Below are 24,877 nucleotides of genomic sequence, written 5' to 3' on the forward strand. Positions count from 1 at the left end.
GATTGATTGAGTATCATGTTAGACCCGCTCGACATCCATTGCTTTCCTCCTCTCCAAGGTTCTCATAGTCATCATTGTCACCGACGTCCCACTGGGTGTGAGTTTTCCTTGCCCTTATGTGGGCCTACCGAGGATGTCGTGGTGGTTTGTGCAGCCCTTTGAGACACTAGTGATTTAGGGCTATATAAGTAAACATTGATTGATTGATTGATAGGTCTCAAACCCAGGAGAACACAGGTGGGGGGGGGGGGGGGGGGTCACGGTTTCCGTGCATGTTCCTGCCGCACATTCGTCACGCCAAAGACGACTTCCTGTTTGGTTCCACCAGTAGGAAGTAAAAGAAAAAAAGATTGTGAAAGTTCAATCCATAATGGATCCAACACAGTCGCGAGAGTCCAGTCCAAAGCGGATCCAACACAGCAGCGAGAGTCCCGTTCACAGCAGAGCCAGCAGGAAACCATCCCAAGCGGAGGCGGATCAGCAGCGCAGAGATGTCCCCAGCCGATACACAGGCAAGCAGCACATGGCCACCGGATCGGACCGGACCCCCTCCACAAGGGAGGGTGGGACATAGAAGAAAAAGAAAAAAAACGGCAGATCAACTGGTTCCTCTGCTTTGTTTGGCTCATACTAAGGCCCCTTCTACACTAAGGTTATCCAGGGTAAATCCCATCCATACATCCATTTTCTACCGCTTGTCCCTTCTGGGGTCGCGGGGGATGCTGGAGCCTATCTAGCTGCATTTGGGCGGAAGACCTTTACACCCTGGACAAGCCGCCACCTCATCGCAGGGCCAACACAGATAGACCGACAACATTCACACACTAGGGCCAATTAAGTGTTTTTACCCACCTGACCTTATCCTCATCCACTTCCACACAATAGTCATTTAAGACCCCCTCCCCCTCTCCGTCCTTCGGCACGACGCGACCTAGTACGCATGGTCACCTCCAGTGCTGCTTTGTGTGCAAGTTCTTGAATTAAATTGAACTTATCTGAACAATACCAAGTGTTGCGGTATTTCACAACACTATGGTAGTGAATCACACCAGAGCCATCATAAATTAGTCCAAATGCTCGTCGGCCACGTAATACAAAGCACATGCTACCTTTTTTTTATCACATCCACGGGAGCTCGCGTTCTCGTTGTCTCTCCTTCGACAAATGGACAAAGTTTATTGGTAAGCAGAGTCACACCTGACCCGGACATTGGAAAGTTCTCTTGCCGTCTGAGAACTGTTGTATCCCAAATAGCTGCAATCGCTTTCTCTTGAGGCGGCGGTTCTTAACCTTGTTGGAAGTATCGAACCTCACCAGTTGTATATGCGCCTTCACCGAACCCTTCTTCCGCCAAGGCTGTCCTTTGTCACCGATTCTGTTCATAACTTTTATGGACAGAATTTCTAGGCGCAGTCAAGGCGTTGAGGGGATCCGGTTTGGTGGCCACGGGATTAGGTCTCTGCTTTTTGCAGATGATGTGGTCCTGATGGCTTCATCTGGCCGGGATCTTCAGTTCTCACTAGATCGGTTCGCAGCCGAGTGTGAAGCGACCGGAATGAGAATCAGCACCTCCAAGTCCGAGTCCATGGTTCTTGCCCGGAAAAGGGTGGAGTGCCATCTCCGGGTTGGGGAGGAGACCCTGCCCCAAGTGGAGGAGTTCAAGTACCTAGGAGTCTTGTTCACGAGTGAGGGAAGAGTGGATCGTGAGATCGACAGGCGGATCGGTGCGGCGTCATCAGTAATGCGGACGTTGTATCGATCCGTTGTAGTGAAGAAGGAGCTGAGCCGGAAGGCAAAGCTCTCAATTTACCGGTCGATCTACGTTCCCATCCTCACCTATGGTCATGAGCTTTGGGTCATGACCGAAAGGATAAGATCACGGGTACAAGCGGCCGAAATAAGTTTCCTCCGCCGGGTGGCGGGTCTCTCCCTTAGAGATAGGGTGAGAAGCTCTGCCATCCGGGAGGAACTCAAAGTAAAGCCGCTGCTCCTCCACATCGAGAGGAGCCAGATGAGGTGGTTCGGGCATCTGGTCAGGATGCCACCCGAACGCCTCCCTAGGGATGTGTTTAGGGCACGTCCAGCTGGTAGGAGGCCACGGGGAAGACCCAGGACAGGTTGGGAAGACTATGTCTCCCGGCTGGCCTGGGAACACCTCGGGATCCCCCGGGAAGAGCTAGATGAAGTGGCTGGGGAGAGGGAAGTCTGGGCTTCCCTGCTTAGGCTGCTGCCCCCGCGACCCGACCTCGGATAAGCGGAAGATGATGGATGGATGGATGGATGGATGTTTCAAATTCAAGACAAAGTTAAACGTTTTTTTTTACTGGTGCACAAAATGAACCGTTAAAAGAACAAAAGCAACACAGTGCATGAACTCACAACTAATTACACACCTGCAAATCCGATGCAATATTAGAGGGAACATTCTTTTGGGTAATCCATAATAACGCTGATAGGGAGAAGTTTTTATTTACACGATGAGTCGGGTGTAACTTGACCTTCGCGGTGGAGGCTCCGCCGAACCCCTCAGGCCGACTCACCGAGCCCCTAGGGTTCGATCGAAATTGCGACACCACCTGGTGGGCACAGGGAATGTGACAGGGTATTGTTTTTTTCTGAGACTCTTTTAGGACATCCATCCATCCATTTTCTACCGCTTATTCCCTTTTGGGGTCGCGGGGGGCGCTGGCGCCTATCTCAGCTACAGTCGGGCGGAAGGCGGGGTACACCCTGGACAAGTCGCCACCTCATCGCAGGGCCAATACAGATAGACAGACAACATTCACACTCACATTCACACGCTAGGGACCATTTAGTGTTGCCAATCACACTGTGTCTTAAAATTCACTGTGTGTGTTTTTTACACACCTCAAATGTAATTTAACCATCAGTGGACCTAATGAACCACAATTCAGGGTCTTGAACAAACCTCAACTTGCACTTTTTCGGAAACATCAGAGACAGTTTCGAGTGGTATTCAGAAGACTCAATTAATAGAGGTAGGGATCTTTGGGCTCTTCATGATTCAATTACGATTTTTTTGGGTGACGATCCAATGCAGAATCGATTCTCAGCTCAACATGACTGTTGTGAAAGATTCCTATAGAAGACACAATTAATAGAGGTAGGGATCTTTGGGCGCTTCATGATTCGATTCCGATATATTTTGGGTGACGACTCAACTCTGAATGGATTCTCAGTTCGACACGACTTTTCAGAAAAATTCGTACAGAATACACAATTACTATAGGTAGGGATATTTGGGCGCTTAATGATTCGATTCAGTTTTTTTTTTGATGACGATTCAACTCTGAATCGATTCTCAATTCAACACGACTCGTGAAAGATTCCTTCGGAAGACACAATCAGTAGAGGTAGGGATATCTGGGCGCTTTAATATTGAATCGAATCGTGGGACACCCAAAGATTCGCAGCCCTACTTCAATTAATAGAGGTAGGGATTTTTGGGCTCTTCATGATTTGATTACGATTTTTTTGGGTGACGATCCAATGCAGAATCGATTCTCAGCTCAACACGACTGTTGTGAAAGATTCCTATAAAAGACACAATTAATAGAGGTAGGGATCTTTGGGCGCTTCATGATTCGATTCCGATATATTTTGGGTGACGACTCAACTCTGAATGGATTCTCAGTTCGACACGACTTTTCAGAAAAATTCGTACAGAATACACAATTACTATAGGTAGGGATATTTGGGCGCTTAATGATTCGATTCTGTTTTTTTTGATGACGATTCAACTCTGAATCGATTCTCAATTCAACACGACTCGTGAAAGATTCCTTCGGAAGACACAATCAGTAGAGGTAGGGATATCTGGGCGCTTGAATATTGAATCGAATCGTGGGACACCCAAAGATTCGCAGCCCTACTTCAATTAATAGAGGTAGGGATCGTTGGGCTCTTCATGATTCAATTACGATTTTTTTGGGTGACGATCCAATGCAGAATCAATTCTCAGCTCAACACGACTCTTGTCAAAGATTCCTATAAAAGACACAATTAATAGAGGTAGGGATCTTTGGGCACCACTGTCTTTAGGTATTCATGTGTGATTTCCACAAGCGTCTGTAGGTGTAGAGCAGGGGTTGGCAACCTAAAATGTTGAAAGAGCCATATTGGACCAAAAATACAAAAACAAATATGTCTGGAGCCGCAAAAAAATAAAAGCCATATTACATACAGATAGTGTGTCATGAGATATAAATTGAATTAAGAGGACTTAAAGGAAACTAAATGAGCTCAAATATAGCTACAAATGAGGCATAATGATGCAATATGTACATACAGCTAGCCTAAATAGCATGTTAGCATTGATTAGCTTGCAGTCAGGCACTGAACAAATATGTCTGATTGTCACTCCACACAAGTCAATGACATCAACTAAACTCACTTTTGTGCGTTCATGCACAACGTTATAAGTTTGGTGGACAAAATGAGACGGAAAAAAGAAGTGGCATAAAACACGTCTTAGAAAGTCGGAGAAAGTTATACATGTAAACACACTACGGTGAGTTCAAGGACCGCCAAAAGTAGGAAAAAACGGCGCTCGCCAAATACTCGAATCAGTGAAGCATGTTTAAAGGCCTACTGAAACTCACTACTACCGACCACGCAGTCTGATAGTTTATATATCAATGATGAAATATTAACATTGCAACACATGCCAATACGGCCTTTTTAGTTTACTAAATTGCAATTTTAAATTTCCCGCAAAGTGTCCTGTTGAAAACGTTGTGTGATGACGAGTTAGCCCCACACTAACCAATGATAAATAAATAACTTTTTGCCATTATCGTAACTTCTTGAACAGGTGCGGTAGAAAACGAATGGATGGATTAAAAATTTGTACAGAATACACAATTACTAGAGGTAGGGATATTTGGGCGCTTAATGATTCGATTCTGGTTTTTTTGATGACGATTCAACTCTGAATCGATTCTCAATTCAACACGACTCGTGAAAGATTCCTTTAGAAGACACAATCAGTAGAGGTAGGGATATCTGGGCGCTTTAATATTGAATCGAATCGTGGGACACCCAAAGATTCGCAGCCCTACTTCAATTAATAGAGGTAGGGATTTTTGGGCTCTTCATGATTTGATTACGATTTTTTTGGGTGACGATCCAATGCAGAATCGATTCTCAGCTCAACACGACTGTTATGAAAGATTCCTATAGAAGACACAATTAATAGAGGTAGGGATCTTTGGGCGCTTCATGATTCGATTCCGATATATTTTGGGTGACAACTCAACTCTGAATGGATTCTCAGTTCGACACGACTTTTCAGAAAAATTCGTACAGAATACACAATTACTATAGGTAGGGATATTTGGGCGCTTAATGATTCGGTTCTGTTTTTTTTTTGATGACGATTCAACTCTGAATCGATTCTCAATTCAACACGACTCGTGAAAGATTCCTTCAGAAGACACAATCAGTAGAGGTAGGGATATCTGGGCGCTTGAATATTGAATCGAATCGTGGGACACCCAAAGATTCGCAGCCCTACTTCAATTAATATAGGTATGGATTTTTGGGCTCTTCATGATTTGATTACGATTTTTTTGGGTGACGATCCAATGCAGAATCGATTCTCAGCTCAACACGACTCTTGTGAAAGATTCCTATAAAAGACACAATTAATAGAGGTAGGGATCTTTGGGCACCACTGTCTTTAGGTATTCATGTGTGATTTCCACAAGCGTCTGTAGGTGTAGAGCAGGGGTTGGCAACCTAAAATGTTGAAAGAGCCATATTGGACCAAAAATACAAAAACAAATATGTCTGGAGCCGCAAAAAAATAAAAGCCATATTACATACAGATAGTGTGTCATGAGATATAAATTGAATTAAGAGGACTTAAAGGAAACTAAATGAGCTCAAATATAGCTACAAATGAGGCATAATGATGCAATATGTACATACAGCTAGCCTAAATAGCATGTTAGCATTGATTAGCTTGCAGTCAGGCACTGAACAAATATGTCTGATTGTCACTCCACACAGGTCAATGACATCAACTAAACTCACTTTTGTGCGTTCATGCACAACGTTATAAGTTTGGTGGACAAAATGAGACGGAAAAAAGAAGTGGCATAAAACACGTCTTAGAAAGTCGGAGAATGTTATACATGTAAACACACTACGGTGAGTTCAAGGACCGCCAAAAGTAGGACAAAACGGCACTCGCCAAATACTCGAATCAGTGAAGCATGTTTAAAGGCCTACTGAAACTCACTACTACCGACCACACAGTCTGATACTTTATATATCAATGATGAAATATTAACATTGCAACACATGCCAATACGGCCTTTTTAGTTTACTAAATTGCAATTTTAAATTTCCCGCGAAGTGTCCTGTTGAAAACGTTGTCGTATGATAAATAAATAACTTCTTGCCATTATCGTAACTTCTTGAACAGGTGCGGTAGAAAACGAATGGATGGATTAAAAATGCATGAGAATGTTTTATATTTTGAACGTTATTTTTAACACTGTGATTACAAGCGGAATTATTCATTACTTATCGTGTTAAGCAATGTCAGCTCAGATTTATCCGAGAGCCAGATGCAGTCATCAAAAGAGCCACATCTGGCTCGTGAGCCACAGGTTCACTACCCCTGGTGTAGACATAGCCTAACGGAGCTACCGGCGCCCCCTGGGGTTGACTGGAGACAAGCGTCTTGTCTTTCAAAATTGGCATCCACAAGAAATCCAAACCTCCTGGGCTTCTTTGAAAGGGGACTATACTGGAGTTAAGCAGCTCCACAATTAAAGTCGCCTGGCAGCAGCATAGTCCAACACAAAGTAGACCAAATGTCTTTGGCAAGGTCTCACAGAAGGACAGGGAAGAAGCAGAAGGGCTGCAGGCCAACACTTAAAAACCTGGACAGGAACTCTTCTTGTTGGCACGTTGATGAAGTGAGATCACTTCTGACTTCATTGTTACAGGTCCCTCAGAGGACAGCACAGGACTTTAAAGCAGACCTTGGTGGACCTCAGGGCTCCTGGGGGACCTGGGGGTCCTGGTCGGCCTGCTCCCTGACCTGTGGAAGTGGCGTGCAGGAGAGGAGTAGACCCTGCCTGCGGGTCTACATGCCAAGAGTACCCCCCTTACAGCAAGGAGTTGTCATCTCAGCCCTGAAGCCTTCAGTTTCTGTGTACCGAGACACTGGGAAATCGTCTGAGGGCGACGGTCACGAAATTGCGACACCACCTGGTGGGCACAGGTAATGTGACAGGGTATTGTTTTTTTCTGAGACTCTTTTTAGGACACTGGGTCTTAAAATGCACTGTGAGTTTTTTATACACCATGTAATTTAACCATCAGTGAACCTAATGAACCACAATTCAGGGTCTTGAACAAACCTCAACTTGCACTTTTTCGAAAACATCAACGACAGTTTCGGGTGGTATTCAGAAGACTCAATTAATAGATGTAGGGATCTTTGGGCTCTTCATGATTCGATTACGATTTTTTTGGGTGACGATCCAATGCAGAATCGATTCTCAGCTCAACACGACTCTTGTGAAAGATTCCTATAGAAGACACAATTAATAGAGGTAGGGATCTTTGGGTGCTTCATGATTCGATTCCGATATATTTTGGGTGACGATTCAACTCTGAATCGATTCTCAGTTCAACACGACTCTTCTGAAAGGTTCCTTCAAAAGACACAATTACTAGAGGTAGGGATATTTGGGCGCTTGAATATTGAATCGAATCGTGGGACACCCAAAGATTCGCAGCCCTACTTCAATTAATAGAGGTAGGGATCTTTGGGCTCTTCATGATTCGATTATGATTTTTTTGGGTGACAATCCAATGCAGAATCGATTCTCAGTTCAACACGACTCTTGTGAAAGATTCCTATAGAAGACACAATTAATAGAGGTAGGGATCTTTGGGTGCTTCATGATTCGATTCCGATATATTTTGGGTGACGATTCAACTCTGAATCGATTCTCAGTTCAACACGACTCTTCTGAAAGGTTCCTTCAGAAGACACAATTACTAGAGGTAGGGATATTTGGGCGCCTCATTATTCGATTCCGATTTTTTTGATGACGATTCAACTCTGAATCTATTCTCAATTCAACACGACTCGTGAAAGATTCCTTTAGAAGACACAATCAGTAGAGGTAGGGATATCTGGGCGCTTGAATATTGAATCGAATCGTGGGACACCCAAAGATTCGCAGCCCTACTTCAATTAATAGAGGTAGGGATCTTTGGGCTCTTCATGATTCGAAAATGATTTTTTTGGGTGACGATCCAATGCAGAATCGATTCTCAGTTCAACACGACTCTTGTGAAAGATTCCTATAGAAGACACAATTAAAAGAGGTAGGGATCTTTGGGTGCTTCATGATTCGATTCCGATATATTTTGGGTGACGATTCAACTCTGAATCGATTCTCAGTTCAACACGACTCTTCTGAAAGGTTCCTTCAGAAGACACAATTACTAGAGGTAGGGATATTTGGGCGCCTCATTATTCGATTCCGATTTTTTTGATGACGATTCAACTCTGAATCTATTCTCAATTCAACACGACTCGTGAAAGATTCCTTTAGAAGACACAATCAGTAGAGGTAGGGATATCTGGGCGCTTGAATATTGAATCGAATCGTGGGACACCCAAAGATTCGCAGCCCTACTTCAATTAATAGAGGTAGGGATCTTTGGGCTCTTATTAGGATTTTTTTGGGTGACAATCCAATGCAGAATCGATTCTCAGTTCAACACGACTCTTGTCAAAGATTCCTATAGAAGACACAATTAAAAGAGGTAGGGATCTTTGGGCGCTTCATGATTCGATTCCGATATATTTTGGGTGACGATTCAACTCTGAATCGATTCTCAGTTCAACACGACTCTTCTGAAAGGTTCCTTCAGAAGCTACACTTACTAGAGGTAGGGATATTTGGGCGCCTCATAATTCGATTCCGATTTTTTTGATGATGATTCAACTCTGAATCTATTCTCAATTCAACACGACTCTTGAAAGATTCCTTTAGAAGACACAATCAGTAGAGGTAGGGATATCTGGGCGCTTGAATATTGAATCGAATCGTGGGACACCCAAAGATTCGCAGCCCTACTTCAATTAATAGAGGTAGGGATCTTTGGGCGCTTCATGATTCGATTCCGATATATTTTGGGTGACGATTCAACTCTGAATCGATTCTCAGTTCAACACGACTCTTCTGAAAGGTTCCTTCAGAAGCTACACTTACTAGAGGTAGGGATATTTGGGCGCCTCATAATTCGATTCCGATTTTTTTGATGACGATTCAACTCTGAATCGATTCTCAATTCAACACGACTCGTGAAAGATTCCTTCAGAAGACACAATCAGTAGAGGTAGGGATATCTGGGCGCTTGAATATTGAATCGAATCGTGGGACACCCAAAGATTCGCAGCCCTACTTCAATTAATAGAGGTAGGGATCTTTGGGCTCTTATTACGATTTTTTTGGGTGACGATCCAATGCAGAAGCGATTCTCAGTTCAACACGACTCTTCTGAAAGGTTCCTTCAGAAGACACAATTACTAGAGGTAGGGATCTTTGGGCGCCTCATTATTCGATTCCGATTTTTTTGATGACGATTCAACTCTGAATCGATTCTCAATTCAACACGACTCGTGAAAGATTCCTTTAGAAGACACAATCAGTAGAGGTAGGGATATCTGGGCGCTTTAATATTGAATCGAATCGTGGGACACCCAAAGATTCGCAGCCCTACTTCAATTAATAGAGGTAGGGATCTTTGGGCTCTTCATGATTCAATTACGATTTTTTTGGGTGACGATCCAATGCAGAATCGATTCTCAGTTGACCACGACTCTTGTGTAAGATTCTTATAGAAGACACAATTACTAGAGGTAGGGATATCTGGGCGCTTGAATATTGAATCGAATCGTGGGACAGCCAAAGATTCGCAGCCCTACTTCAATTAATAGAGGTAGGGATCTTTGGGCTCTTCATGATTCGATTACGATTTTTTTGGGTGACGATCCAATGCAGAATCGATTCTCAGTTCAACACGACTCTTGTGAAAGATTCTTATAGAAGACACAATTACTAGAGGTAGGGATATCTGGGCGCTTGAATATTGAATCGAATCGTGGGACACCCAAAGATTCGCAGCCCTACTTCTACTAATAGAGGTAGGGATCTTTGGGCTCTTCATGATTCGATTACGATTTTTTTGGGTGACGATCCAATGCAGAATCGATTCTCAGTTCAACACGACTCTTGTGAAAGATTCCTATAGAAGACACAATTAATAGAGGTAGGGATCTTTGGGTGCTTCATGATTCGATTCCGATATATTTTGGGTGACGACTCAACTCTGAATCGATTCTCAGTTCAACACGACTCTTCTGAAAGGTTCCTTCAGAAGCTACACTTACTAGAGGTAGGGATATTTGGGCGCCTCATTATTCGATTCCGATTTTTTTGATGACGATTCAACTCTGAATCTTTTCTCAATTCAACACGACTCGTGAAAGATTCCTTCAGAAGACACAATCAGTAAAGGTAGGGATATCTGGGCGCTTGAATATTGAATCGAATCGTGGGACACCCAAAGATTCGCAGCCCTACTTCAATTAATAGAGGTAGGGATCTTTGGGCTCTTCATGATTTGATTACGATTTTTTTGGGTGACGATCCAATGCAGAATCGATTCTCAGCTCAACACGACTCTTGTGAAAGATTCCTATAGAAGACACAATTAATAGAGGTAGGGATCTTTGGGCGCTTCATGATTCGATTCCGATATATTTTGGGTGACGATTCAACTCTGAATCGATTCTCAGTTCAACACGACTCTTCTGAAAGGTTCCTTCAGAAGACACAATTACTAGAGGTAGGGATATTTGGGCGCCTCATTATTCGATTCCGATTTTTTCGATGACGATTCAACTCTGAATCTATTCTCAATTCAACACGACTCGTGAAAGATTCCTTCAGAAGACACAATTAGTAGAAGTAGGGATATTTGGGCGCTTAATGATTAAATTCTGATTTTTTTGAGTGATGATTCAACTCTGAATCGATTCTCAGTTCAACACGACTCTCATGAAAGATTCCTAACAAACTTAACTGAGCAGTTTTTCGTATACGTCAAAGATGGTTTTAAAATTGTATATCAGGGGTTTCAAAGTCATTTTAGCTCAGGGGCCGCGTGGAGGAAAATCTGTGCACACGCGGGCCGGATTATTAAAATCATGGCATTAAAACTTTGCCCAAAAATAGAACAAACAAATTCTGAAAATATTACAATATAAATATAGAAAAAAATACCGGGTGCGGTAAAGTTTAGATCCCTGAAGGAAAGAAGAAAGTGAATGAATGTTTATAACTGAATACATTTACATTTGCATAAAAATGTGTTTTCTTTTGTATTATTTTTTAAAGGAATCAAGTAACGTTTATGACAACCTTTTTCCAAAACACAATATAGAATGTGAGATATAACAGGATAATGTATATATTTATCATTTGTTTTGTCAAATCATTTACAAAAAAGTGGGACCCAAAAAAATTTACTGTGGTAACCCATTTTTATGACTTGATGGGGTCCCTGGGACCCCATTTTGAAAATTCTTAGCTCCAACACGTTTCTAATACTACTCAAATATCATCCCAGGGCCCATAGATGATACGTCCCGTGGGTCTTGACTTTGATACTTAGGTTGTATAACCCAATGAGTGGCGTATGTTTTTGTAAACCATCCATCCATCCATCCATCCATCCATCTTCTTCCGCTTAACCGAGGTCGGGTCACGGGGGCAGCAGCCTAAGCAGGGAAGCCCAGATTTCCCTCTCCCCAGCCACTTTGTCCAGCACTTCCCGGGGGATTCCGAACGTGTCCTGGGTCTTATAGTGGCCTACTTCCGGTCAGACGTGCCCTAAACACCTCCCTAGGGAGGTGTCGGGGTAGCATCCTGACCAGATGCCCAAACCACCTCATTTGGCTCCTCTCGATGTGGAGGAGCAGCGGCTTTACTTTGAGCTCCTCCCGGATGACAGAGATTCTCACCCTATTTCTAAGGGAGAGCGGAGGAAACTCATTTCGGTCGCTTGTACCCGTGATATTGTCCTTTCAGTCATAACCCAAAGCTCATGACCATAGGTGAGGATGGGAACATAGATCGACCGGTAAATTGAGAGCTTTGCCTTCCGGTTCAGCTCCTTCTTCACCACAACGGATCGGTACAACGTCCGCATTACTGAAGACACCGCACCGATCCGCCTGTCGATCTCACGATCCACTCTTCCCTCACTTCTGAACAAGACTCAGAGGTATTTCAACTCCACCACTTGGGGCAGGGTCTCCTCCCCAACCCGAAGATGGCACTCCACCCTTTTCCGGGTGAGAACCATGGACTCGGACTTGGAGGTGCTGATTCTCATCCCGGTCGCTTCACACTCAGCTGCGAACCCATCCAGTGAGAGCTGAAGATCTAAAGCCATCAGGATCACATCATCAGCAAAAAGCAGAGACTTAATCCTGCAGCCACCAAACCGGAACCCCTCAACGCCTTGACTGCGCCTAGAAATTCTGTCCATAAAACTTATGAACAGAATCGTGACAGAGGGCAGCCTTGGCGGAGTCCAACCCTCCAAATCATGGCTTCATACTGACCTATTTTAAGCTTCCACAGTCCATCCATCCATCCATCCATTTCCTACCGCTTGTCCTTTATGGGGTCGCGGGAGTGTGGGGTGGGGGGCGGGGGTGTTGGAGCCTATCTCAGCTGCATTCGGGCTGAAGGCGGCGTACACTCTGAACAAGTCGCCACCTCATCACAGGGCCAACACAGATAGACAGACAACATTCACACTCACATTCACACACTAGGGACCATTTTAGTGTTGCCAATCAAGCTGGGTGACATTTGCTGTGGTCTGGAACAACATGGCACACAAACTTACATTACTTACAGATAATGTGTCATGAAACATCCATCCATCCATCCATTTTTCACCGCTTATTCCCTTTGGGGTAGCGGGGGCATTGGTGCCTATCTCAGCTACAATCGGGCGGAAGGCGGTGTACACCCTGGACAAGTCGCCACCTCATCGCAGGGCCAACACAGATAGACAGACAACATTCACACTCACATTCACACACTAGGGACCATTTTAGTGTTGCCAATCAAGCTGGGTGACATTTGCTGTGGTCTGGAACAACATGGCACACAAACTTACATTACTTACAGATAATGTGTCATGAAACATCCATCCATCCATCCATTTTTCACCGCTTATTCCCTTTGGGGTAGCGGGGGCATTGGTGCCTATCTCAGCTACAATCGGGCGGAAGGCGGTGTACACCCTGGACAAGTCGCCACCTCATCGCAGGGCCAACACAGATAGACAGACAACATTCACACTCACATTCACACACTAGGGACCATTTTAGTGTTGCCAATCAACCTATCCCCAGGTGCATGTCTTTAGAGGTGGGAGGAAGCCGGAAGTATTGTGAGGCACACGCACTAACCCCTGTCCCACCGTGCTGCCCGCTTCCACAGTCATTGATACAACATCTGCAAGGTCAACATGTTACCTTTTGTCAAACATTAAATTCTCTACTACTTTATGTGGTACGGGCCAGAGGTGGGTAGAGTAGCCAGAAATTGTACTCAAGTAAGAGTACTGTTACTTTAGAGATGTATTACTCAAGTAAAAGTAAGGAGTAGTCACCCAAATATTTACTTGAGTAAAAGTAAAAAGTATGTTGTGAAAAAACTACTCAAGTACTGAGTAACTGATGAGTAACCTGTTCGTTTAATGATGACGGCAACAAGTAATGCACAAAAACATCAAAATAGCAATGAACAAATTCAGAGCCAGGAATATCTCTTAAGCAACTATAACAATAATATATATTAAATAAAGCTGCAAGCAGCGTTGGTCGGGTCCGCTTTGGCTGCTGCCCCCGCGACTCAAGCCCTGGTCTTAGTCAGACCTACATAGAGGTTTTTATTTCATGTCTCTAAGACATTCCTAACAGAAGTTAAAAGCAGTTTTGGCTGTGTTTCTTCCTAGGGGGCGCTAGAGTGAAATTTTGATTTTCGAGGTTTGGTTTTTTATTAGATGGCAATTTTCGTCAGTCCTGATGTGTGTGTAAAATTTGGTGAGTTTTGAAGCATGTTAAGGGGGTCAAATTACAGATCGGTGTTTCTGGATGTTGTTGATAAATGGCTTTTGCGTTGCATAGTAGAGCTTTAACTTGCACTTTGAAGCATTTTAAGGGGGTCAAATTACAGCTCAAAGAGGCAAAAATGACATTTTTAGGAAACTTTGCGCAGGGGTTCTTTGAAGGCGCGTAAAATCAAAACCAGAGTAGTAATCAAAACTCTTTCGATAACTTTTAATCAGATGGGTTTAAACTCTCTCCTGTGCGAGTTTGAAGCCAAAACAACAAACGAGCTCAGAGGATATAACGTTTGAAAAAAGGTGACGGGTGTTTACAAAACTTTTATTTTGAAGGGGTAATTTTTAACTTCCTGTTGATTTTTGCTGAAGGATGTCAATTATTAAAATGTAGATCTAAGTGAGACCTACATAGAGGTTTTTGTTTCATGTCTTTCCGGCATTCCTGCCGGAAGTTACAAGCAGTTTGGTCTCTGTTTTCTTCCTTGGAGCAGTTTTTTCTGTGTTTTATTCAAAAATTACGATACAGCGCAATTTTGATTTTTGGGGTTTGGCAATAATATATATTAATTAATATATATTTGGTTTTACACTGTATTGAAAAAAAAATTGAAAATGAATTTTATCTTTTGCAATTTCATGATACTATTGGCTAAGTTTTATATTCATAAATGTAAGTTTTTCAATACCCGACCTGTCTTTTTGTGCCTTTAAAAAAGATTTAGAACCCTACATTAAAACACTCTACCTCTAACAACCAAACAGCTGTGAAAACGATGATGCTGTGTTCCAAATTAAAGTTATTTACTGAGATTGAGTGAGCCTATGGCTTTGCACTTTGTTTATTATATATATATGTATATATATATATATATATATATATATATATATATATATCTATTGCATTCTATTTTAGTTACTTTGAATTTACAACCGCCTGGCGCTGTTTTGTGCGTTTTTTATACTGTTTTGTACTGTTTTTTTACTTACTTTGATTATTATTTTTAACTGTTTGTAAATGTTGAAATGTATAAATAAAGGTTTTTAAAAAGAAATCCCCCCAAAAAATAATTTGACCGCCTGGCTCTGTTTGTTTGGTGAAACGGAGTCAAACGTCAAAAGTGACTGCATTTGATTGGTGAAACGGAGTCAAACGTCACCAGTGACTGCATTTGATTGGTGAAACGGAGTCAAACGTCACCAGTGACTGCATTAGATTGGTGAAACGGAGTCAAACGTCACCAGTGACTGCATTTGATTGGTGAAACGGAGTCAAACGTCACCAGTGACTGCATTTGATTGGTGAAACGGAGTCAAACGTCACCAGTGACTGCATTTGATTGGTGAAACGGAGTCAAACGTCACCAGTGACTGCATTTGATTGGTGAAACGGAGTCAAACGTCACCAGTGACTGCATTTGATTGGTGAAACGGAGTCAAACGTCACCAGTGACTGCATTTGATTGGTGAAACGGAGTCAAACGTCACCAGTGACTGCATTTGATTGGTGAAACGGAGTCAAACGTCACCAGTGACTGCATTTGATTGGTGAAACGGAGTCAAACGTCACCAGTGACTGCATTTGATTGGTGAAACGGAGTCAAACGTCACCAGTGACTGCATTTGATTGGTGAAACGGAGTCAAACGTCACCAGTGACTGCATTTGATTGGTGAAACGGAGTCAAACGTCACCAGTGACTGCATTTGATTGGTGAAACGGAGTCAAACGTCACCAGTGACTGCATTTGATTGGTGAAACGGAGTCAAACGTCACCAGTGACTGCATTTGATTGGTGAAACGGAGTCAAACGTCACCAGTGACTGCATTTGATTGGTGAAACGCAGGCATGTGATGGATCCTACTTTGAAGGTCTGTCTGACAAAACCAACAAAGCGTGCATTAACAGATCGATAAAAATCAGTAGCGAGTAGCGAGCTGAATGAAGTTAATGGAGCGGAGTAAAAGTAGCGTTTCTTCTCTGTAAATATACGCAAGTAAAAGTAAAAGTATGTTGCATTAAAACTACTCCTAGAAGTACAATTTATCCCAAAAGTTACTCAAGTAGATGTAACGGAGTAAAAGTAGCATGTTACTACCCCCCTCTGCATGGGCCTAAAGTCCTCAGTCATGGTGCTGTTGTACTCTAATGTTTGGCTCACTGCCCTTTGGCACATTTTGTAGGCACTCCTGATCTGGAGTCTTTGAAAACAGTCAAGACTTTAACCTACTGTAACTAACCTGTGATCTTACGGTTTTCAAGCTAAGTCCTACAAGCCTGAGCTTGAAATTAGTGGGGACTGACAAATGCTGCGGCCACCACTAGACCATCAAGGAATCCGAAACAAAGCCTTTAATTTGTAATTTTGTTTTTTTCTTCCACAAAAAACAGCAGCATGTGTGCTGACTAGTGGGGTCTGAAAGTCTGCCTGACCCCCCGCCTGCCTTCTTCTTCCTGTGTAAGTCTTAAAAAGATGGCAGTCAAAGTTCTTGGCTTGTGCTTGGCGGCATTGAGATCCACTTCCTATTGCCTTTGAACAAATAAACTCTTGACAGCTCAGCTACAGGGGGGGGATGGGGGGGGGGGGGGATAGACTCTGTTGAGACAAGTGATTCTACGATCCCACAGTGTTGCTCGGTGAGTCTAGCTTGGGTTTGAGGGTCTCAAGAGTTCTTTCATTCCAAGAAATGACATTTGTTGCACCCTGTAAAGATGGGGGGTCGAGATTTGTTCTTCCGGGATGCAAACGGCTTGAAGGTAAAAACATGATTTTAATTTTAACTCAAAAGTTACAAGCTGACAGTGGAGGCACAAAACTTAATGGAGGGAACAAAACAAACACAAAGGCAGAACTATGAACATGAAACGAAAACACTTGCGGTGACGAGAACTATGGCATGGACCGAATGAACAAAAGAGATCCAATATGGGCAGAGCAAGAGATGAATGATGTCATTAGAGTAATGTCGCCAGGTCGACTCCCTGGCAACTGCAGGCTTAAATAAAATTGACATGATTAACAACAGGTACGTGAGTTCAAACAAATGAGGCAGGTGAAACTAATGGTTGTCATGGAAACTAAAACAAACCATCCATCCATCCATCATCTTCCGCTTATCCGAGGTCGGGTCGCGGGGGGCAACAGCCTAAGCAGGGAAATCCAGACTTCCCTCTCCCCAGCCACTTCGTCTAGCTCTTCCCGGGGGATTCCGAGGCGTTCCCAGGCCAGCCGGGAGACATAGTCTTCCCAACGTGTCCTGGGTCTTCCCCGTGGCCTCCTACCGGTTGGACGTGCCCTAAACACCTCCCTAGGGAGGCGTTCGGGTGGCATCCTGACCAGATGCCCGAACCACCTCATCTGGCTCCTCTCCATGTGAAGGAGCAGCGGCTTTACTTTGAGTTCCTCCCGGATGGCAGAGCTTCTCACCCTATCTCTAAGGGAGAGCCCCGCCACACGGCGGAGGAAACTCATTTCGGCCGCTTGTACCCGTGATCTTATCCTTTCGGTCATGACCCAAAGCTCATGACCATAGGTGAGGATGGGAACGTAGATCGACCGGTAAATTGAGAGCTTTGCCTTCCGGCTCAGCTCCTTCTTCACCACAACGGACCGGTACAACGTCCGCATTACTGAAGACGCCGCACCGATCCGCCTGTCGATCTCACCATCCACTCTTCCCTCACTCGTGAACAAGACTCCTAGGTACTTGAACTCCTCCACTTGGGCAGGGTCTCCTCTAAAACAAACCGGGGTGTGCAAAAACAGGAACTAATGGAGTCAAAAACAAAACAGTGCTTTGGAAGAAGTGCGAGCATGTAAACTGTAAATGCAAATATCAAAGTGGTATAATCATTAGACAAAATGTTTTACAGACAATTAGTTACTAAGTCCCAGAGATGCCGATACAAATACTTTTTGCTTGATAGCGGCTCAATTTAGCTCAAATGTCAGTAGGAATGTCCTAATCTGATATCAATAATCTGATATCAATATTGGATTTCAGATATAAGCGCTCCGATACAGTTTACTTGTGCAACGCTGGACAGCCAGTTAACATCTAAATCAGACCTGGGCAGATCAAAGCCCCGGATGCCGCTCAATCTGGCCAGGCGGACATTCCCAAATAATTGTTTTAGATCTTTAAGATGGAAAGTGTAGCTGCCATTATGATGTGCACTCATGTTTTCTAATGACCTTATGTGTCAAAACGAGGCCTGTGGTGCGGTTTGATTCCCCGGAATGCAAAGGAAAGTGACGGGACATGGCGTGAAGGTAAATACATGATTTTAATCTTAACTCAAAAGCTACAAACAAAAGGCACTCACAGCCGAGGCACAAAACTTAACGCTGGGAACAAAACTAATACTTAAACAAACTGTGACATGAGCAAGGCAGCATGAACAATGAACATCAGTACGAACTATGGCATGGACAGAGCAAAAATAAGAGTGATGACACCAGAACGACCAACAGAAAATGACAGGCTTAAATATTAACATGATTAACAACAGGTGCGTGAGTTCAAACAAACGACTTAAGTGAAACTAATGGTTGTCATGGAAACTAAAACCAACCAGGGAGCGGAAAAACAAGAACGAATGGAGTCAACAACAAAACAGAACATAAGTAAATAAAGGGGCGGTGTGGCGCAGTGGAATAGTGGCCGTGCGCAACCGAGAGTCCCTGGTTCAAATCCCACCTAGTACCAAGTTCGTCACGTCTGTTGTGTCCTGAGCAAGACACTTCACCCTTGCTCCTGATGGGTGCTGGTTGGCGCCTTGCATGGCAGCTCCCTCCATCAGTGTGAATGTGTGTGTGAATGGGTAAATGTGGAAGTAGTGTCAAAGCGCTTTGAGTACCTTGAAGGTAGAAAAGCGCTATACAAGTACAACCCATTTATTTATTTATTTATTTAAACAGAATCCAGACCACAAAACATGACAGTAAGTCCTCAACTATACCAAGTCATTTAATGATTGGAATCTGCATGATATACTAGTTACTATGGTCACATCTAATGAGTTACTATGGTCATCTAATTAGTTACTTTGGTCACTTTGAGATATCTCAAATTGTAGGTGTTTTTTTATTTTTTACCCTTCACGTTCATATTTCAACATGTTTGTTGCATTTTGGTTGTGCTTCGGTTGATTGTAAAATACGTTGTCAATATTCAGTGTTTTATCTTTCATAGTTAATCCCACATTCTTTATTTTCATGTACATTCTGGGTGTCTCATTCAGTACAAAAATTTCAAATTCCGTTCCGTTTTTTTACGGCGGTCTGTCATAACGTTTTTAGCTTTCAACCCATATTGTGAGGTTTTGTATTGGTGTTCCTAAAAATAAATATACCGGCCCTTAGATACAATTTTTTATCTAAATCTAGCCCGCCGAGTAAAATGATTGCCTAGGCCTGATCTATATGTTCTCCAATAAACATACTTAGTTGGTATTGTCTTCTATTTTAGTCTATTTACAAAAGGTAAACATGGTAGGCTCTAGGCCAGTGGTTCTCAAATGGGGGTATGCGTACCCCTGGGGGTACTTGAAGGTATGCCAAGGGGTACGTGAGATTTTTCAAAACTATTCTAAAAAGAGCAACAATTCAAATATCCTTTATAAATATATTTATTGAATAATACTTCAAAGAAATATGAATGTAAGTTCATAAACTGTGAAAAGAAATGCAACAACGCAATATTCAGCGTTGACAGATAGATTTTTTGTGGACATGTTCCATAAATATTGATGTTAAAGATTTATTTTTTTGTGAAGAAATGTTTAGAATTAAGTTCATGAATCCAAATGGATTTTTATTACAATCCCCAAAGAGGGCACTTTAAGTTGATGATTACTTCTATGTGTAGAAATCTTTATTTATAATTGAATCACTTGTTTATTCTTCAACAAGTTTTTGGTTATTTTTATATCTTTTTTTCCAAATAGTTCAACAAAGACCACTACAAATGAGCAATATTTTGCACTGTTATACAATTTAATGAATCAGAAACTGATGACATAGTGCTGTATTTTACTTTTTTATCTCTTTTTTTCAACCAAATATGCTTTATTCTGATTAAGAGGTACTTGAATGAGAACAATTTTCACAGGGGGTACATCACTGAAAAAAGTTTGAGAACCACTGCTCTAGGCTACTGGGAGCTAGCAGCTACACAACAGATAAGCACACATTAGCACACAAGCTAGACATATGTAATAAGTATCTGTAATACGTATATATATATATTGGATTTGAACATTTTTAAAATATAAAAATTGTTCCCGCATGCTTTGATTTTGTAGTGTGCGGCCCTGGGAGGAAAAAGTAGTACACCCCTGCTCTATATAAACTCGGGGGCCAGTATGGCTTACACCAACAAATCTAAATAACTCAAAATATCGACATAAAAGCATGTTTGTTTGTTTCTACAGGAGGATTAATCCCATCCTCCCAGGCAGGTACGGCTATGGAAAACCACCTTTGGAGTCCGATACGGGCCACTGGGCTTCTGGAGGTGTCCAACGCTCCAACAGGCACAAACGCTCCACTTCTTCCCAACGTTTTGGCCTCGGGTCGCACCATCACTTCCACAGCCGAGCCCAAACGCAGCCCATGTGGGCGTCGCTCTACCAGCAGGGCTCGGCCAGACACGGCCCTGCACCCCAGCAGCAGAACACGGAGAGGCCGTACGACCCCCTGCCTACCTCTTCGTGTACGGGGGAGCACACCCACCACAGGCTCTGCAGCAGTAACGTATGCATTTTTATTAAAACATACTTAATGTGACATATTCTGAGAACCAGCGTCCTCTGTAGTGGACATTTGTGTGTTGCATAACATACAACAGGAGGCTGGAGCGGTGTCTGCTTTACTGAACGCATCGTGATGCATTCAAAGAGCATCAGGGTCTCTGTGTATTGTCACCAGTGTAAAGTGGATCACAGTGCAGGCTTGTTTAGATCTTAGCAGTTCCTCAGAGTTCACAGGAACCAACCCTGGACTGGAAAAATTAGTAATGTCAACTTCCTGTCGTTACAAAACTACGTTTTCCTGCTTGATTAATTACATTTTTTTTTTTTTTTTAATCTTGTCCTCACCGACCTTTGGGGGGGAAACACACAGCCTGGGTGTGTTTAAGGTCATGTTGGGGTGAAGGAAAGATGTTTGCATTAGACCCCCACTTGCTTCTATTATAAACACATCTTTCCATAGTATAGTAAATATATAAATGATCTGTTCCAGGGTCAAAATTTGTACACAATAACATCTTTATTATAGCGGAACTACACTTTTTTTTTCAACATTTTGGCTAGCATTCACAATCAGTATGAGAGACAAAAACACATGTCTTTTTTTTCTTTTTTAGGAATCTAAAGATGATTAAAAAACACGATTGCAAGATGCAGCTTATGAGAGTAGCTGTTATAACCTTCAAAGTCCTCTAAAACAACTTCAAAACCCTGCATCAACATGTTATGCACACACTGCAAGTCTATACATAGTGTACTAACAGACACGTTCAGAACAATATGTAATATGTTCAATATTTACCGTATTTTGACCATTTTCTGCATTAACGGAACTCTTTCACATTTATATCCATTTCCATAGCAATGCACTTTGACTTCAGGCAACAATCGGGTGTGTTGTAATCATGGCAGACTTAGGAACAGACAATGAAGATGACTATTTTTGGACAGGAGAGGATTCACAATCTCATGTTTTTGAAGCTGAACATACAGAGGATGAACTGCTACTTACAGAAGCGAGCATGAAGCGCAGACGGATTATTAGAACATGTTTGATAGCCATAAAAGTGCAAGAATTAAAAAAATAAAAATTACCATTCAAGCATGTTTAAGCGGTGCGGCTTCAATGTCATACTGAAACATTTTGACAGATTTTTGAGCGCCGTGTGTAATGATCTTTATTTTAAATAGCACATTTAAAGTTTTGGTGTTTTTTACTGCCATCATATTGCACTCTACAATATATATATATATATATATATATATATATATATATATATATATATATTTTAAATTTTGGTTAGCGTTCACAATCAGTATGAGAGACAAAAAACACATGACTTTTTTTAGGATTCTAAATATGATAAAAAAAAACATTGCAAGAGGCAACTAATGAGAGTAGCTGTTATGACCTTCAAAGTCCTCTAAAACAACTTCAAAAACCTGCATCAACATGTTATATACACACTGCAAGTCTTTATATAATGTACTAACAGACATGTTCATAACAATATGTAATATGTTCAATATTTACCGTATTTTGACCATTTTCTGCATTAACGGAACTCTTTCGCATTTATTTCCGTTTCCATAGCAATACACTTTGACTTCAGGCAACAATCGGGTGTGTTGTAATCATGGCAGACTTAGGAACAGACAATGAAGATGACTATTTTTGGACAGGAGAGGATTCACAATCTCATGTTTTTGAAGCTGAATATACAGAGGATGAACTGCTGCTTATAGAAGCGAGCATGAAGCGCAGACGGACTATTAGAACATGTTTGATAGCCATAAACGTGCAAGAATTAAAAAAAAAAAATACCATTCAAGCATGTTTAAGCGGTGCGGCTTCAATGTCATACTAAAACATTTTGACAGATTTTTGAGCGCCGTGTGTAATGATCTTTATTTTCAATGGCACATTTAAAGTTATGGTGTTTTTTTACTGCCATCAAATTGCAGTCTACAATTTTTTTTATTTTATTATGTTGGTTAGCGTTCACAATCAGTATGAGAGACAAAAAACAAGACTTTTTTTTTTAGGATTATTAAGATGATAAAAAAAACGATTGCAAGATGCGGCTAATGAGAGTAGCTGTTATAACCTTCAAAGTCCTCTAAAACAACTTCAAAAGCCTGCATCAACATGTTATGCACACACTGCAAGTCTATATATATGTACGAACAGACATGTTCATAACAATATGTAACATGTTCAATATTTACCGTATTTTGATCATTTTATGCATAAACGGAACTCTTTCGCATTTATTTCCGTTTCCATAGCAACACACTTTTGACTTCCGGCAACAATCGGGTGTGTAGTAATCATGGCAGACTTAGGAACAGACAATGAAGATGACTATTTTTGGACAGAAGAGGATTCACAATCTCATGTTTTTGAAGCTGAATATACAGAGGATGAACTGCTGCTTATAGAAGGGAGCATGAAGCGCAGACGGACCATTTAAACATGTTTGATAGCCATAAAAGTGCAAGAAAAAAGTTTTAAACTACCATTCAAACATGTTTAAGCGGTGTGGCTTCAATGTCATACTAAAACATTTTGACAGATTTTTGAGTGTCGTGTGTAATGATCTTTATTTTCAATGGCACATTTAAAGTTATGGTGTTTTTTACTGCACGTATCACTTCTGTGTGACTACCATTTACTGGTCACACTTATCATTACGCCATGTACCAAATAAAATAGCTTTGAGGTAGGTAAGCATAACCGGAATTATTCCGTACATAATGCGCAACGGGTTATAAGGTGCACTGTCGATTTTTGAGAAAATGAAAGGATTTTAAGTGCGCCTTATAGTCCGAAAAATACGGTAGTCCAAATTACAAACAGCTCGTTAAAAAGTGAAAACAACAACTGGTGTGTGATGATATTTTTTATTTGAATGTCAGTAAATGAATGAATAAATGCTTATTTGTTTTATTCTTGTAAAGTTGCTCCTTCTGTCTCCTAATTTGACTCGTCTTGCTTGTGGTTCAAAGTACTTTTTCATAAAAATAACAATTTCCTTTTGGCATGTGAGTGTTTGATGGTCATGTTTAATAGCAATTCTATCTCCATTTTCTCCTGATGATGGCAACTTTTCATTTTCCTTGCAATATTGTTATGTTTTAACTGTCATTTTATTTTGCCCACCAGGTTCTTTATTTTGAGAAGGTGGCGCTCTAATGTTTATTTTTCATTTCCAGGCCTGTGCTGCATCCAGCAAACACATCCGAGCAGTGCAGTGTTCTACCTTCAACAAGCAGCCTTTTATGGGCAGGCTCTACGACTGGGAGCCTTTTAATGAAGGTGAGCATCATTTATCATTAGGCGCTAAAGTTTCAACATTGGTGATTAAATAAATATTAATACAAAAGTCCGCTGGTTTGCAGGAGGCAATTAATCACTTCCACCTGACCTTTGACCTCCTATGATCTTTTGTGTTGTTCCTGGCAGTGATGGATGGTTATTTATTCAAACCCACTGACCTTTTCTGTCTTTCTTATAACAAAGCAAAACTTTATTTACAGCATGTTTTAGCACACCTTACTTTAACGCTTTAACTTCCATTGCTGCTCGTTCGTTATGCTTTTGTCTATTGTTATATGAATTTTTTTTTTTTTTTCCAGTTTTAAATGTGACTAAATCACTGTGCTTGCGCTTCTACTCCAGGCTCACAGGTGGAGACAAAACGCTTCAGTTATTTGAAATGCCTAAAAAAACAAAACAAAACAAAATGTATACAGTAATATACATATATATTTTTTTTAAATAAAACCAAGTACAAGGATTATATGTATGTATATATATATATATATATATATATATATATATATATATATATATATATATATATATATATATATATATATATATATATATATATATATATATATATATATATAT

At 41.6% G+C, this 24,877-nt stretch overlaps 1 protein-coding gene across 1 annotated transcript in view; it reads left to right on the plus strand.

Annotated features, from left to right (window-relative positions):
• LOC133536246 (thrombospondin type-1 domain-containing protein 4-like) overlaps positions 1-24,877 on the plus strand; it is a 133,096-nt gene that overhangs the window by 48,217 nt on the left and 60,002 nt on the right. The window contains exons 4-6 of the mRNA XM_061876633.1: positions 6,981-7,258; positions 20,644-20,965; positions 24,178-24,280. Coding sequence (XP_061732617.1) covers positions 6,981-7,258; positions 20,644-20,965; positions 24,178-24,280 — 703 coding nt within the window. The remainder of the gene's footprint in view (positions 1-6,980; positions 7,259-20,643; positions 20,966-24,177; positions 24,281-24,877) is intronic.

Source organism: Nerophis ophidion, linkage group LG02, assembly GCF_033978795.1.
Source record: "Nerophis ophidion isolate RoL-2023_Sa linkage group LG02, RoL_Noph_v1.0, whole genome shotgun sequence".
In the NCBI taxonomy this organism is placed as follows: Eukaryota; Metazoa; Chordata; class Actinopteri; order Syngnathiformes; family Syngnathidae; genus Nerophis; species Nerophis ophidion.